The following is a 13,840-nucleotide window of genomic DNA, read 5'->3' as shown; positions in this document are numbered from 1 at the left end:
GTTTTCTGGTCTCTTCTCCTGTCTCTTTTCCTGCAGACTGGTGGAAATGAGGGTTGTGAGCATGGGCTCATTGCTGCACAGACAGCCACACAAGAGACGTTTTCAGTAGCAGTTTGGAGGGCAGGCAGCATGCGGTCCCCAAGATGTCCTTTCTCCATTCCCTGCATTAGGGCACGGGCTCTAGAGAAGCCATTTGAAGGTGATCTGTGAAGGATAAAGGGGACTGGTTCTTTAGCCACCATAAAGCAACAGAAGAGAATTCCTGAAAAGTTTTTACTTTAAATAAGGGCTTTTTCCCCCTTTGTCTTTTCTCTCGGGAACGTCACATCTGTCCTGTGTGAGCCAGATCTTGGGCAGCGTTCCTCCAGACTCTTCAGCCTTCGGGAGCCTGAGTAAATGGTCTGGCCCTTCTGTCAGGGTTCACTGTATGCTATTTCCATTGCCACTCTCCTGCCAGGTATCTAGTTGTCCATAGTCTCGCAGAAAGAGTAGATAAGGCCTATGTCCCTAATGTTAGAAACAAGCACAAACACCTTTCTTGCCTCCCCAATCCAGCCCGACATTATAAAGGAGCAAACAAGTGCACAAGCCCCTTGTTTCCTTTGCGTGTTGTCTGCAAAGAAGAAAGGGGGTGAGTGTGTGTGTGTGTGTGAGTGAGCGAGCGAGAGAGCCTTTCGTCAGAGGCTGTTCTGGTATACTGCTGAGTACGCAGAAACAAAAGGCGATGTGTACTGCACAAGAAAACAAGCCGGGCAGTGCTGGGAGAGTGGGGTGAAAAGTACAGCATCAGCGCAACCCTGACAGAATTCCTGGGGGCTGATTACTCCCGGCTCCGTTCTCCGTGGTTCATGGCCTCAGGGTTGTAGTCTCCAGGTGCATGGGGCGCTGTAAGGTGCAGCCTTGAATGCTGCTTCTGAGTTGGGCCTGTAGAGTGGCTGGCGAGGGGCTTGGCTCTTTGCTTAGGACAAAGTGCTGCAGAATACGCAGGGCCACTCTCCACCGGTTCTGCAGCCAGTGATGTGTCATGGCAAAACTGGGCCTGACATAGACGCGGCGGGATAGTGAAACCCACCTGCTGCACTCCCACCACAGCTGTGTTCTCATAATGAACTGGCATCTTCCCTGCGTTTGAGGCCTGATACGTGGTGAATGTTCAGACCAGCTGCTGCTGTTTCGGAAGCAATCCCTTGTAAGAGTATTAGCAAGCGGGGAAAATTCTGCTAACAGCAAAGCAGCCTCCCACTGCCAAGGGTCCAGAAGGAGATTCTTTATGGGCTGATTTGTTTGATGTTCCCACTTTGAAATTAGGCAGCTTGGATTTAATCTAGGGTATAATCCTGGATCTTTAGGGCTAGTGATGGGAGGGTGGGGGGAGAAGCATGCACAGGCCTTGGAAACAGCTCACCAAGGGATTCCCATCTGTCTGCCTGCCTGCCTGCAGTGACATGTCAGGACAGAAGTTACAGGAGTCATTTTTTTGTTGCAGGACGCACGCAAACCTGACCAAAGGGTTTGGCATGATTGGACCGAAGGACTTTTTCCCACTCTTGGACTTTGCCTTTATGCCCAACAACTCCTTATCATCCAGGTATGGCTGACTTGCCCATGGTCTTGATACAGGAAAGGTGACTTGCAACCCTTGGGGCTTTATTTCAAGCAAGTGAAGAAATGGGTAGTGAGAAAAGCAGCTTGGCTGGGCAGGTGCCCACAGCGTGAGAGATGTCATACCAGGCAGGTGGCGCTAGCTGGGGACCTGGCGTGGGCTCAGGAGAGTGACTGTTGGTATCTTCGTTTACTTGACTTTTGTTGGTTCAGTTGAAACTAGACTGAGTTATTTTCTGTAACTAATGAGGCTTGCATGTATGTATCGTAGACACGCTCTGAATGAATGAAAGGGAGCCTGGCTCACTGTTGGTTTGAAGACCAGATCATTCCTCAGACAGGGAGCTGGGGAGCGTGTGTCGTTCTGGAAGCAGTTGTTCATAGCTCCCATTGCACCTGTCGTCGGGAAAGCTGCGTCACAGTGGCTGGTTGCACAATTGCCATTCCTCAGTCTGTGGGGCAGGGAGGGAGTGTCTGAGGGCCTGAGTCTAGCGAGCCTTGGGAGGAAGGGCATGACCAGGACCATGAGGGCTGAGCAGATTGAGGAGGCTGGAACTGAAAAACAAGAGAATGACGGGGGGAAGGGCAGATACACTGGCAAAGGGGAGCCCATCCTAATGATATGTTCCTGAAACTGCAGCTGCTCGCCACCCCTCCATTCCCGCCCCATGGTGCTGAGCAGGGCATGCGCTCCCACATTCACACCAACTGGGATCGCCCGGTGCATCCTGGGTGCTGTCTGAATGGGAGGAGAGAACAATCGTGCTTCGCCAGCAGCCCCGCTGGAGAGCCATCTCCTAGCACCTGCTCTGGCTCCCAGGAGTGCGTGCTGCCTTGCCACCCGCTCCGTGTTCCCCGAAGCAGCTGTCCCCGCCTCCGTGAAGCCGAGTGCATAGGGCTGGAACGAATGCAGAGTGTTCATGTGATCTGTTCTTCAGCCTGCAGGAGCAGTTACGCCAGTTGTACCCCAGACTGAAAGTGCTGGCGTTTGGCGCTAAACCTGAGACCACACTGCACACCTACTTCCCCTCCTTCCTGTCCAGAGCCACTCCAAACTGTCCTGCCGACATGAGGAACGAGGTGAGCGCCTGGAGAGTCGGCAGGGCAGTGGGGTTCGTCTTTGTTCTTGGCACAGCTGAGCTGGGCCAGCGAGGGGGGCCTTGACTGAGCGTGAGATTTCTGTGCGGAGTTAGCACTGTTCCACCATCCCCAGGAAGGGGCGGATGGGAACCAAGTGAGGCAAGGTTGGCACGCCTCGGGCCGGGATGCCCCGTGGGTGAGTTCTTCAAGCCCAGTTCCAGCCAATCCAGAGAGCTGCTTTAACAAAGAGTGGGGGGGTGGGACTTGTGCGCCTCTTGCTGCCTTAGGGTGGATAAAGAAAGTCTGACAGCTGGCCTTCTGCTTAGCTCTTATGTTAAACGTTCAAGTCTTGTCCACTGTGTCGCTCCTGGAAGACTTGTCGGGATGACTGGAGAACCGCTAGGACTGACAGTAGAGGCCTAGCAAAGGAAACCTGATTGAGATGGGAATTCTCCAGGTGCTCTAAGCTGGTTTTTAACATCTGTTCATTGCCAGCAGCTGGGCGAAAAGCTCTTGGTGCAGAGACCCATCACCCTCATCCATCAGATAAGGGCTGAGAAAGCTCCCGCTCACACTGCAGGCCCCCAGTGAAGTGAGGAGGGTCTGACTTGTTTGTGCAGATATCTCTAAGGAAAGACTGGGCAGAAAAAGGGATTTTTTAATAAAACACCGTTCAGGGTTTCTTTATCCATTACAACAAAGCAAAAAAAGGCCGAGCCCCAGATTTCGTGCGTTGAGGGAAGTGCAGGTGTGAGGGGTCCAGTGCCTGGATACCAGGGTGATTAGTACGTTGTAAGTAGGTAGCTAGAGAGATGGGAGAACTAGACTAAAGGGTTGAGAAGTAACCTGAACTGCATAGTGGTGCTGGGTGGTCCAAGATGGCGCGCTGAACCAGGGCTGGTTCTATCAAATGGGGAAGCCAAATACTGCCACAGGATCAGAAACACCGTCTCATTCGCGGGGAGGCGAGTGGGCCTGGTTTTCGGAGCTGCTGTGAGCTTCAGGGAGAGCTGGGGCTGCTCAGCCCTTCTGGAAATCAGGTCCCTTGCATGTAGGTCCCAAACTCTGTCAACAAGCTTTTGGCCTGGCAAGCTGCGGGTGTAGTGCGGTGGTAGCAGAACTTACAGACTGAACTGAGCCTCCCCGAGGGAGGACTGGAGACACGCTGAAGTTGTAGCAAGCAGCCATCCAGCCCTTCTTCTTTCCTCCTGCATAGCTCCTGATCTGCCTGAATGAGTGCCTGAGCATGGATGCCCTGAGCTTCAGCGTCTGGCGACAGCTTTACACTAAACACCTCTCCCAGTCCAGGTAGGTGTGTGCACGCGGCCGGCTGGGCTTGGGGCTGATGCACATGAGCAGAAACAGTCAGCAGGAGGCAGATGATCCACTTCCTCTTGCCTGGCCTTGGCTCAGGGTCTGTTCTGGAGGACTCGGGCTACCCAGGGGGCACAGCTGATGTTCTAATGGGGGGAGAGGAAGGTACCCACCCTGTGATGGCAGCGAGCCCAGGAGGAGCTGACAACAAGCCTGATGAGTTTAACAAGAAATGATTCCTCCGGAGAGCGGCAGTTCAACTGATAGCCCAGCGTGTCTGCTTGCATACAAGCCTAGGGCTGGAGCGTTGGGGTAACTGTCGGATTCCCCCAGAACCACACTGTGCTGACTGTTGGGAAGTTGAGCCATTCTGATGAAATTCCTGAAATCGAGAGCAACTGTCTGAGCAGAGCTTTGGGCTTGGTGCACAGCCAGCCTGGCTAACATGCTTTCCCTGCGTGGCTGCGTCCTGCACAGCTGCAGCAAAGGCCAGAGCTGTGCTTCACAGAGTTATCTGGGGAGATTCCCTTATCTCCAGGCAGGGGCCACTGGTGTTAGTGGGGCCGGTTGTTAATGTTCCTTTGAGTCCCAGCAACGTGCCCCTCACTCCTTACTGCAGCATGAACTCTGTGAGGCTGGGGCAGTGGCATGGAGCTGAGTATTGCTGCCTTCAGGGCGGTCCAGGCCTTCTCTTCCCCGTGACTGGTGACCCTTTGCAGTAATGGGCCTCCATAAGCACATCCAGGCAGCATGGAAACTCCATGGAGCCCACTAGGACATATTCTCTGGCCTGCCTGGCAGGCTGGGATATACAGCACAGCCCTGACATCTTCTGCGTGAGGGCTGGGGAGGGACCATGCGAGGAAGAACAGCTGGAGCAAAAGCAGCCTGTGGGAAGAGAGGGGCGAGATGTCCATGATCACTAAATTCTGTGGCTGGACATCTTCCTGCTCCAGACAGCTTTCAAAACGCTAGTCTGCTGGCAACACCCTTCCACAGAGAGACTGAGACGTGTTTCCTTTGGCTCCACAGCTTGCTCCTGAACCATCTGTTGGAGTCTTGGGACAGCACCACCAAAAAGGTAGGTGGTATGCTGGGGGCGGGCTGGAGGGCAGGGACGATGGGGCAGCAGTCCCTTTCCATGGGGCGGTATGTGCTGGAGGGAAGAAGGCGGCACTGAACTGGCACTTAGGAGATCGGGGTTCAAACCCAGCTCTGCCGTCGACTCCCTGTGTGATCTGGCCAGTTGCTTAATCTTGCCTGTGTTTCAGTTCTGCCTTGCAGCGAGCTGGGCAGAATCGCTGCGGTTTTATCATTTTGACACAGTAGCGATGTTTGTTTTAAGCATTGTTTTTATTGTTAAACGCTCACAGGTGTGGGAGATGCTGGGGGTCAGACAATAATTCTTTAATGGTAGTTAATGTCGAGATTCAAAGAGTTAAATCTTAATAACCATTAAAACCCATTGTCAGCATTGCATGTCAAAATATACCTAGAAATACCTTTAAATGAAACTCTGAGATCTCAGCCCCTGTTTTTCTTACTTTGCTTATCTGTAAATGTCACTTGTCGATGGAAACGTGTTCCTGGCAGTTTGTGTACATTGAAATCAATGGTTACTGGTAAAAATTGAATCCTGCCACGCCTACTTTGAGGGCACTTTCCAAGTGGGGCTAACGCAATCTCACTGCCTCTCGGGGGCTGTTGTGCTCGGTCACTGTGGGGAGGGAGCTTTCTAACATACTGGTATAGACCGAGATGGTTCATATCTTCTCCTCTCCTTCAAAGTGCTGTATAACTCTGTGTTCCCTGCCTACGTCTCAGACCTTGTCTCGTACTGTGTCCTTCGCAGTGCCGATGCTGCGGGTCTCAGTGCCTGGTTTCCTTTCCCTCCCTCTGCTGTCCCATGCCGCTCTCCAGTGCGTGGAGCCCAGCCCAGGCCAATGTGCGTCTGTAGTCAAGTCCCACGTTCTTTCCAAGGCCTCCCAGAAGGCAGTTTATAATTATGTGGCCAGAGTGAATGCCTTTGTGGGCTTTCCAGTGCATCCCATCTTCCATGTCTGCCATTTGGATCGCAGCTCTTGGACTTTAAATTAGATGGAATTTCTACATGTACCACTAGACTGGAGAACAGACGAGAGACCGCTCCCCCCGGTTTCCTGGGAGGAAGGGAATGGACTACATGGGATCTAGCTGGCCTCCCCCCTTGCTGGTATCCGTGGGGTTTGTGCAAGGTGGGCTGCCTGAACTTTGCCCAATGTGGGCGCTGCACTGGCAGCGGTGAGTCTGTTTGCGCTGACTGTGGGACAGAACCGAGAGCAGCTGCAGTCACCGCCCCCGGCTGACGGGACACAACCAGTGTCCGGACCCCCTCGCACAGTGTCAGTGGCAGTCCTTGCGGGGTGGAAGTGTGATAGAGAGTGAGGCTTGATTAACTGGACTGGGGGCAGCATGGGAGCAGGCTCTGGGTGGGCTGCCACTCTGCACCGGACAGGGCAGTGTGGCTGCCCGGTAGGCCATGCTTTGGGCCCTCAGAGGTTCTGCCCGAGCGGGGTGTTCTGTTGCATCTCTGTGTTGTGGAACTCAGTGTCTTTCTTTCTTTCTTCAAGGTGCGAAAATCTCTCCAGGAAACCGTTCGTTCATTCAAAGTGACCAACGAAGAACTTGCTGTGAAAGGACCAAACAGCCTCCAGGATCTAGCAGCCTGCCATGCCGCCTGCAAGGTGACTGGCTTTCACATGCAGGGCGGTTTGGGCCAGGGAGGCCAGAAGAGGCTTCAGAACTAACCCCACACACCTAGCACCTGTTTGGCATTGTTAGGAGTGGGACTTCCCCACGCTGCCCTGGGAGTCCTCAGGCTGTTTGTTTTCCTGCTTTTCTCTTCTGGCGTCTGTAGGAGTTGCTCGGTTTCAGATGCAGCTTGGGAGTGGTGCTCAGAGGGACTGGCAGGGCACTGCTGGCTCTTTCTCCTTGCTTCCAGCTGCAAAGAAGAGCTTGGCAGCTTGTGTAAAACAACTGGAAACACTGCAGCCGCATGCTGAGAAGAGGACTGCGTGGCTAACCGCAAGCTTGGCGAGTGGGGAACCATCTGCACAGGGCGCAGAGAAGTCCAGGCACTGTGCGCAGGGCAGCAGGAAGAGTGAAAGGAACACAACGGATGGGAGGGGGAAGTAAAAAGAACAACAAAATTGGGGACCTAAAGTTTCAGTTGTAGGAGCCTATGGTTAAGCAGTTCGGACACCGCTGCATTTAGCATCATCAGTTACTTTTTGTTCTCTTTCCAAGAACCTGCTGCATAAGATGAAAGGCCGTGGCTTCCCCTGGGTTCGACTGCTGCTTGTGGTTCTGGTGTTCGCTGCCGGCTTCCTGGTGCATGACATCAGGACACAGGGGTCTTTTCAAGGTAAGCCCTTCCCCCACTGAAACCGTATCGGCTCCTCGGAGGAGAGTGTGAATTTGTAAATGTCCGTTGTTTATGTGATTCCCCAGCAGGTTCTCCTTCTTGTGCATGCCAGAGTCCATGCTAGTGGCTACCTTGTTTCCTCCAGGGCCGTGTGGCTTCCTGCTGGGAATCCGTGAGCTTTGTTACCTGTGTTGCGTGGATGCTTTCATCCCTTCTGCAGCCAGCAAGGGGAGCATGTCCCACACAGGCCCTCACGAGGGGCATGTCTCTGTTCACCCTTCACGCATCAATAAGGCCACGCTTTAGTCACGGGGATTTTTAGTAAAAGTCGTGGACAGGTCACGAGCAATAAATAAAAATTCAGGGCCTGTGACCTGTCCATGATTTTTACTATAAATACCCCTGACTGAATCTCTGCTTCTGGGCCCCGCTGCTCTAGGGGGGCCCTGCTCCTGTGGTGGGGGCTGAATGCCCCCAGTGGCTCACTGCTCCGAGGCCCCAGGAGACGGCTCTCCCGACAGCCTCCAGGGCCGTTGTTCCGGCCACCCCCGAGATCACTGCAGCTCAGGCAGTCCCCAGGGCTGTCCCTGGGACCGATGCTCAGTTGCTCCAGGCTGCTGCTCCGGCCACTGCAGCTGCGGAAGTCACGGAGGTTGCGGGAAGTCATGGAATCCGTGACCTCTGTGACACAATCACAGCCTTACTCGTCAGACAGCAGCGTTCCCAGACCACCTCCCAACCTGAGCAGTAAGATCTTCGTGTTGCCTCTGCACAGTCCCGTGGCTGTGGCACCGCTGAGCTTTGCGAGCCTTCTGCAGAATAATGCCTGCCCAGGTCATCGAGCAACGCCAGCAGCCTCTGTTCCTTCCCCTGTGTGGCTGGGTCCACGCGGCCCTTGTGAAACCGTGCTAAATACTGGGGCTGTCGTCTCTCCCAGGACCACCTGTACCCACTCAGTAGCTATTTCTCTCTGCAGCTGCTCTCCACACTGGGTTCCCTGTGTGTCTAGGACTTCCTGCCGATGACAGTTGCCCCTGCCCTGCTCTAACCCTACTGTAACAAACTTTCCCTGAAAGCCTTTGCTTCCCGCTAGCTGCACAAACTGCAGCCACAGGAGGGAGAGCTTGCAGAGCATGCTGTGTTTGAGCGCTGCCAGGTGCTGTGGCTTAGGAAATCAGGCCAACCCTTGTCTAAATTCCTCTCCCAAAGTCCTCTGTTCTTTTCCAGCTTCTTCTGCTCACATCCTTCGCTCCTCTGGCATCTTGTCGGTCTCCCAGCAAGCCTGGAATAAAGTGTCCCATTACTCCCTGGAAGGATACAGGTCAGTGACAGTTTTTAATTAAGCAAAGGGGCCAAATGAGCATGAATGCATGTGGGGTTACTAGTGCACTGAAGACCACAGTCATTAGGAAATCCCCTTGTCTTGGAAAGCCACTCGCGAATGGTCCCCAAGGTTCCTAATACAACCGTACAGCCCCCCCTCCGTTTGCCTGGTCTCGAAAGGCAGGTTTCACTGTGGTTCCGTTTCCTCAATTGCCTTTGCTGTTCAGATACTGATGCTAGCTGCCTTCTGTCTTCCAGCTGGTTGGAGAGGAACGTCCCTGTTTATTATTCCCAAGTGCTGACGGTGTTGGGACCAAACCTGAGACTGGTTTGGACAAAGACCAACGAGACTGCAGTTTACGTCTCTGGGAAATGTTCCTCTCAGATCTCATGGGTCAAAGACAACCTGCCCTGGTTCACTGAGTGGGTAAGGAAGAACTTGCATTAGCTGCCTGCTCACCAGCTCGGGAGGTAGAAACCTGCTGCAGAGAACTGCCTATTCTGGTTAGTGACACCAGGTCACACGCGTCTCAGAGCACGTGTGACAGGAGCGTACGACAGTGCAGGCTGTTGAACAAGCTGTCTCTGGCAGTAGTGCTGAGGGTAGCTGTCTTTCAGGGGTGTGTGAAGGATACCCCGTTGTGCCGGGATATGGGGATCTGAACTAGCCCCAGGAGGCTGGGCCTGTCGCAGTGTGAGTACCAGTGCGGGCAGGGCTCTGCCTACTGCAGCTAGGCCTCCAGCTGGGAAGATTTAGCGAGGTGGGGTTTAGTGAAGAGCTTTGTCTTCCCAGACAAGAGAGAGCCCTGCAGCCCACGGTTTGCTCTAACTGACCGGGTGTTGATGGCTGCAGCCCGCCTGGAATTGGTCTGACGCGAGCCAGGTGGATAGATTGGCGGAGCACGTTGCCCCTGCTAAGCAAACCGCTTTCTGCCCCTTCGCTCTCAGCTCCAGGCCTGGCTTCCGGACTTCGTGCTGCACTTTGCTGAATGCATCAAGGAGCTGTTACTCTTCCTCCTGCAGAGCTGCCTGCTGCCAGCGCTGGAATCCATAGGGGCAGCCCTCGAGCGGGGATGGGAGCTCTGTGTGGACGCTTGCAAGTGAGCAGCGCTGGCCGCTTGTTCTTGTTCCTTTCGTCTTGTTTGTGAGCTTTGGGGTCAAAAAGTGGGGAGGCTCCACTGTCCCAGGGGTCAGGCCCATCTGCCCTTGGTTAGGAGGAACAGGAGCAGTTGGTGAGTAATTCCCTGGGTCCACGTACGAGTCTGTAAAAGGGGAATGTTCGAACTAGAGCCAGGGGAGTGATAAGTGGGCACTGAGGTAGTGCCTGGAGCCCCCTTGTGCGGGGGGCACGTGGTAAGACACGGTCCCGACCCCAACGAGTGGAACAGAACGGAGGAAGGGGCAGGTTAGTGATCGCCGTTCCCAGGGGTGGAGCCAGACTTGGATTAAGGCACATGCCTGAGCTCACACGTGGAGTCAGTGACAGAACTGAGGCTTGATCCAAGATCTCCCAGTCCAGGGCCTTGGCCACAAGCCTGTCCGTCCTTCCTCCAGAATCCCCTGGCTTTTCGCCCTCTGGCTAAAATACTGCCCAGCCCAGAAACTTCTCTTTGTCATGGACTCCCCTGCTGGGCACTGGGAGTGCACACCCTCAGGTACATGAATTCGGGTGTGCTGTGAAATGCCCCAGAAGTTGCAGCTGTCCAGAGCAAGGCAGGTGATTCTGTGTGTTTGATTCTTTAGGGCTTTGTGCTGGAGCTCATCTCCACAGGAGCTGAGCTATTTATTTTCTTACTGCCCTCGGTGAGTGGCCAGGCACAGACTAGCAAGCAGAGGTGTTGGCATTTGCCTGGTGGGGTCAAGGGAATGCTGGAGAATTCCTGTTGACTTTGCGCATGGGCGTCTGTGCATGAACTGGGGAGCGGACTTTCGGTTGTCCCCTTTAGTGGCTTGCGTGGGTGTGAGACAGCTGCATTTGCTGCGGCTGGTCTGCTTAGCAGCTGTCTGTAAGCTGTTAGCCTATAACCTGGTGTCCTTACTCTTCTAGTGGAGAAGTGTCATGGGATTGCATGAGAAAACATCTGACAAGCTTTACCTATTCCTCCTGGATATACCTGCAAAACACAACGCTAGCCGTCAAGAACTGGGCCTTGGCCATGATTTCTGGACACTAGAGCCTGGCTCTCTGGAGCCGTGGGGACGACGTTCGCGTCACTAATCTCCTCTTGTATAGTAACAAAGGACTGTGTGTTTTCAGTGTCGCCTGCATTGAGGGGTTGGAGCAGGTGTCTCTGCTGGCTGAGAGGCGGGGGTAGCTGGGGAGGTTTTCCCTGGGGTGACATGTCCAAGCTTTATGCACCCTGTGATTTAGTTTTGGTTATTCATGTCCAGCTCCCGCACCCCTGGCCCATGACTCTGGCAAGTGAGCGGCTGACTGTGCCTCTCCACCTGGGCCCGGCCCTGTAACAGGCCCTGTGCTTTGCTGTCGTAGCAGTGACGTTATCGGGAAGAGCAGCCCCTCCCAGGGTGGGGGCTCAGGTGTGCACCTGGCAGCACACAGACATCTCTGCCTGCCCGCCCAGGCTAGCCTCGCGCCTCCCCCCTCCCATGTGGACTCAGCCCTCCCGGCTCAGCTCATGTGGCTTTGGACCAGCCACTGGGATGTTATTGTCCCAGATGAGTTGTCAGACAGATGCATTCCGTTTAATTTAGTGCATGGACCGTCTGTTCCTCTTCGAAGGCGTTGGTGTCTGGTGTGGAGGTGCAGTGGTAGCAGCCCACGAGCTCGCTTCCCGATTGACTCCCCCGGCCCCAACCGCTGTCACTGAGTTTGCTGAATCTCGCCATGCAGCCTCAGGTCACCTGCTTTGCTCTGATCCATTGCCCTGCCCAGGGGGCAGCCGCTCAGAGCCCATCTCGGGCAGGGCGAACCTGCATTGACAACGTGTTGGTGGTTCCTAGCAGCCCCCCAGACTCTAACAGCTATGGGGATGTGCTGGCAGCTTTCCAAGGAGCTGCAATGTGGAACCGAGCAACTCTACCCTCCGCTGAAGGTGGCAGCGTGGGCCTTGCGGACTACAGTCCCCAGCAGGCATCGCTCTGCTTTGGCCATTGGGATCAGGAGGGAGTGCTGCATGCTGGGCCCTGACTCCCCAAGCCACACCCACTGCCAGAGGACCTCTCCAGTGACCCAAAGAGGGAGAGGAGAGAAGGGCCAAACCCAGCTCCCGTGGGATGCCTTACCGAGGGTGCTCCAGTCCTCGGCTGGCGGCTAGCCCGTGCTGGAGCTGGCTGCGGGGCAGGCTCAGTAACGTCTGGCTTTGGCAGCCAGGCCCTGAAGCCCTGGGGAAAGGTATTTTCCATCGGAGCAGAACAGATTCAGGCTCCAGTTCAGGAGGGAGGCGAGAGGGGGTGTTTCGTTCATTTCACGTATTCCTTGCCGCTGTGCCTGTAGGGCAGCCTGTCTCTCCGTATCAGACTGGACCTTCCCCTCTTGTCGGCGTCTTAACCCCCCCCAGGAGGGGCCGGAGGCGTGGCGGTCGCCGGCGCAGCTGTCCTGGCACTGGAGGGGGAGAGGAGGCCCAGAGCCTGTGGCAGGAGGAGGAGCTGTTCTCTCCCCAGCCAGCTGGACGGGTCTCTGCGGGAAGGCTGCTCTCCTGCCCAGGATAAGATCTAACCAGAGCCAGACTCTACCCCAGCTTGCACAGGCAGGAGCCGAGTGTGAATAGTGTCACCTGGCCGCTGGGCGGAGAGGTCTGGAGCGGGTCTCATTCCGCTGGCAGAGCGAGGTGCTTCCGCGCTCCCCACACCCATCTCCTGCCCCCAGCCCTGCCTGGGGCTGGGGGATTCTCAGTCCTAGTCTGCAGCAGTGACCATCCTCCTCTTGACTAGCTCCAGGTTCAAGGGAACAGCCTGCTCTTTAGTCCCTGTTCTCTGTGCCCAGCGATGGGCCCTCTGTGAAATGAGCTGCTTGGGTCTCAGCCAGCCTGTCCTCGGGGGCCAGTCTCTGTCACCACCCCTTCCCCCCCCCCCCCGCCAGAAGCAGCAGCTAGCCCCCTGGCTGGCAGTCTCAGCAGCCGAGGCCCTGGCTGCTCCCTTAGACACTGGGGATGGGGCGAGGCTGTTGCTGCAGGGTACATGGCGGCGAGGCTCTTGGCTATCAGCCTAGATGAGAGAAGAGTCAGAGCAGGGTGACTAATGGGCGTGGAGATGCTCAGGCACATCTGTAAAAGCCGTATTAACCGAGCTGAGCCCTGGTGGGGAGCAGTGGAGGCTGCTTGGTGAACCCACTGCCTAGTCAGCCATATTGTCCCCCAAAGGGTCAGCTAGCTCAGTGCAGTCCTGCTGCTCTGGTAGTCTAGGAAAGCCTGTCTCCTTCCCTGCCTCCTTGCCCCCTGCAGCCTGCTAGGGAGTTTTCCCAACAGCCCAAACCCTCCATCGCTGGAGACACAGGGTGTGCTGGGTGCCAGTGTGAGGACTCGCTGGGGAGACGGGCGTGGCAGGGGCCTCACTTCTCCATGCTTGTATGTCTTGTTGAGGTGTGCTCTCCTTGGGGAGCACTGGGCATCGTCGTCTGCCCACGGCTGGGGTGTGCCTTGCCATGCATGAGTCTCCTGTGTCCAAGATCCCCTCTTGCCACCTGTGATGGGACCAGAAGGAGAATCACACAGCTGCCTGTGTTCCTGTCCGTTAACAGAATTCCAAAGGTTGCAGGACCCAAATAATTTAAATTGTATATGACTCTTCTCAAATGAAATAAAGGAAACTCTATTTGATCTACGCCCCTGCACTGTCCTTCATTTAGAAAACTGCCCTTGGCAGTGGTGGAGGGGAACAGCTCTGGGACCTGGCCAGTGGGGACTGTAATCACTGGGGCAGGCCTGTCCCTCCCCTGGCCATACAGGAGTGCTTGCAAAGAGGGCTCCATCCCATTGTCCTGTGGATCAAAGACCTGTGGCCAGAGCTCCCTGTGGTGCCAAGTGGGGAGAAGCCAAAGCTCAAAGGAAGAGTTTAATTGGCCTCAGCTTTCTTGCTGCTCTTGACTTGTGGCTGCCCTCTGGCAACCGCAGCTTTACTCTCCTCTGCATTTGCCACCCACCCTGCTCAGCAGAGCCCCTC

General features: G+C 55.3%; 1 protein-coding gene across 3 annotated transcripts in view; it reads left to right on the top strand.

Annotated features, from left to right (window-relative positions):
* Positions 1-13,501, top strand: part of TMEM214 (transmembrane protein 214) — a 37,954-nt gene extending 24,453 nt beyond the window's left edge. For 2 of the 3 annotated variants that reach the window (XM_043541971.1, XM_037893668.2), the window contains exons 8-17: positions 1,487-1,588; positions 2,541-2,682; positions 3,899-3,990; positions 5,029-5,077; positions 6,606-6,719; positions 7,282-7,399; positions 8,627-8,720; positions 8,981-9,149; positions 9,671-9,822; positions 10,770-13,501. In XM_043541971.1, coding sequence (XP_043397906.1) covers positions 1,487-1,588; positions 2,541-2,682; positions 3,899-3,990; positions 5,029-5,077; positions 6,606-6,719; positions 7,282-7,399; positions 8,627-8,720; positions 8,981-9,149; positions 9,671-9,822; positions 10,770-10,896 — 1,159 coding nt within the window. In that variant the 3' untranslated portion in view covers positions 10,897-13,501. The remainder of the gene's footprint in view (positions 1-1,486; positions 1,589-2,540; positions 2,683-3,898; positions 3,991-5,028; positions 5,078-6,605; positions 6,720-7,281; positions 7,400-8,626; positions 8,721-8,980; positions 9,150-9,670; positions 9,823-10,769) is intronic. The other variant, XM_037893669.2, reaches the window with a different exon arrangement.
* The last annotated feature ends 339 nt before the right edge of the window (positions 13,502-13,840 follow it).

This window comes from Chelonia mydas, chromosome 3, assembly GCF_015237465.2.
Source record: "Chelonia mydas isolate rCheMyd1 chromosome 3, rCheMyd1.pri.v2, whole genome shotgun sequence".
In the NCBI taxonomy this organism is placed as follows: domain Eukaryota; kingdom Metazoa; phylum Chordata; order Testudines; family Cheloniidae; genus Chelonia; species Chelonia mydas.
Note: the sequence above shows the minus strand (reverse complement) of the source record. Positions and strands in the feature narration are given on the sequence as shown.